At 37.0% G+C, this 1,349-nt stretch overlaps 1 protein-coding gene across 1 annotated transcript in view; it reads right to left on the reverse strand.

Moving 5' to 3' along the window:
• LOC122082267 (polypyrimidine tract-binding protein homolog 2-like) overlaps positions 1–1,349 on the reverse strand; it is a 9,045-nt gene that overhangs the window by 2,422 nt on the left and 5,274 nt on the right. The window contains exons 3-6 of the mRNA XM_042649730.1: positions 1,247–1,342; positions 902–959; positions 378–482; positions 219–300 (exon numbers count right to left, since the gene is read on the reverse strand). Of these exons, the coding sequence (XP_042505664.1) occupies positions 219–300; positions 378–482; positions 902–959; positions 1,247–1,342 (341 nt within the window). The remainder of the gene's footprint in view (positions 1–218; positions 301–377; positions 483–901; positions 960–1,246; positions 1,343–1,349) is intronic.

The raw sequence follows: 1,349 nt of genomic DNA on the forward strand, positions 1-1,349 counted from the left end.
AAAAAAAAAAAAGTAAACCAGAAAAAAGCAGTTAACTTTTATGAAGACAAGTGCAGAGCCACAGAGGTAAAGTCAGCAACATCCTCTTATCCAAAAACAAACGTATCAGCATCATACAGGTTGTTTGGTGAAACATTTAGGGCTTGTTAGTCAGGAGAGATCCTGAAAGAAGTAGAATATCATATAGGAGAATTATGTCTTTAATGTTTGAAGGTTACCTGGGTACTGAATCAAGGCCTGACATCCTGCATTCTTCTCAAACATGGCAATCTTTTGAACAGGTCCACATGCAGAAAACACCTGTCGAGAACGAATAAGTGTTCTATTTTGCACACATTAATATGGAATATAGAACTACAAGTAGTAATTGCGAATACCATGTATAAAATATCGACGTTCACTGCACACTGCATCTTTTCAATAGTTGCAAGAAGAACATTACTCTCAGGTTCTTGTTTTTTCCCATTGAGGCCCACAATAAACTGCATTTTCGAAGCATATATGGACAGCCATTAAGGAGCATGCTGACAGGACAGGGATAGCGGCACATTTGATTCAACAAAATGAAAGGAAAATCAAATGTTTTACAAATTCAGAATAATAGTCAACGGCCTACAAAAGAAAGTTGGTGTATCCAACACAGAAGAAAGTTCCTAAATAGAAATGCTTGAATGATTGTGACCAGCCAATCGTAGACTATGATGGTTCCCATCATGTGATTGGACTTATTTACTTGGTGGGAGATCTCTTTACGTGGGAAGCAGTAGAAGTTACGTTCTGGATCCCCCGAATGTACACAACTACTATACAGCATGTGGATCATCCTATAATCTCAAGGGGAACCATAGATACCTTATAAAATGAATATGAATCCATGAATCTCCTTTTACCACCGACTTACCTGACCACTGCTATCTATGGCAGATGGAGCAACTGGAAGGTACGGATTAGTGTAGTCCCTGAGCAAAATAAAGAATATAATTTTGAATTTCATACTAAAGAAGTTTAAGGAGAGGTAGAACATTGCAATAGAAACTAATAAACTTTTCAAACAAGAACTGAAATAACTACTTAAGCATAAAAATAAAATGAAAGAACCTCTCGAAAAATAAATGCATCATTAGAAACAAATAAAGAAAGAGATATGGCAAAAATTAATACGGTACGGTGCCTGTAAGCTCTAAATCATCAAGGTATTAAGAAGACTTCACAGTGTCCATGACTAAAAGAATGACTTCAGACTAACCTACTGCGGTGACTCTGAAATTTCACATTCAAATCCGTATGCGCAGAAAAATTTATCCGGAAGGTACATGGGCCTACATGGTCAGGAAGCAAGTAACTGCAGT

Source organism: Macadamia integrifolia, chromosome 6, assembly GCF_013358625.1.
Source record: "Macadamia integrifolia cultivar HAES 741 chromosome 6, SCU_Mint_v3, whole genome shotgun sequence".
NCBI classification, from domain to species: Eukaryota; Viridiplantae; Streptophyta; class Magnoliopsida; order Proteales; family Proteaceae; genus Macadamia; species Macadamia integrifolia.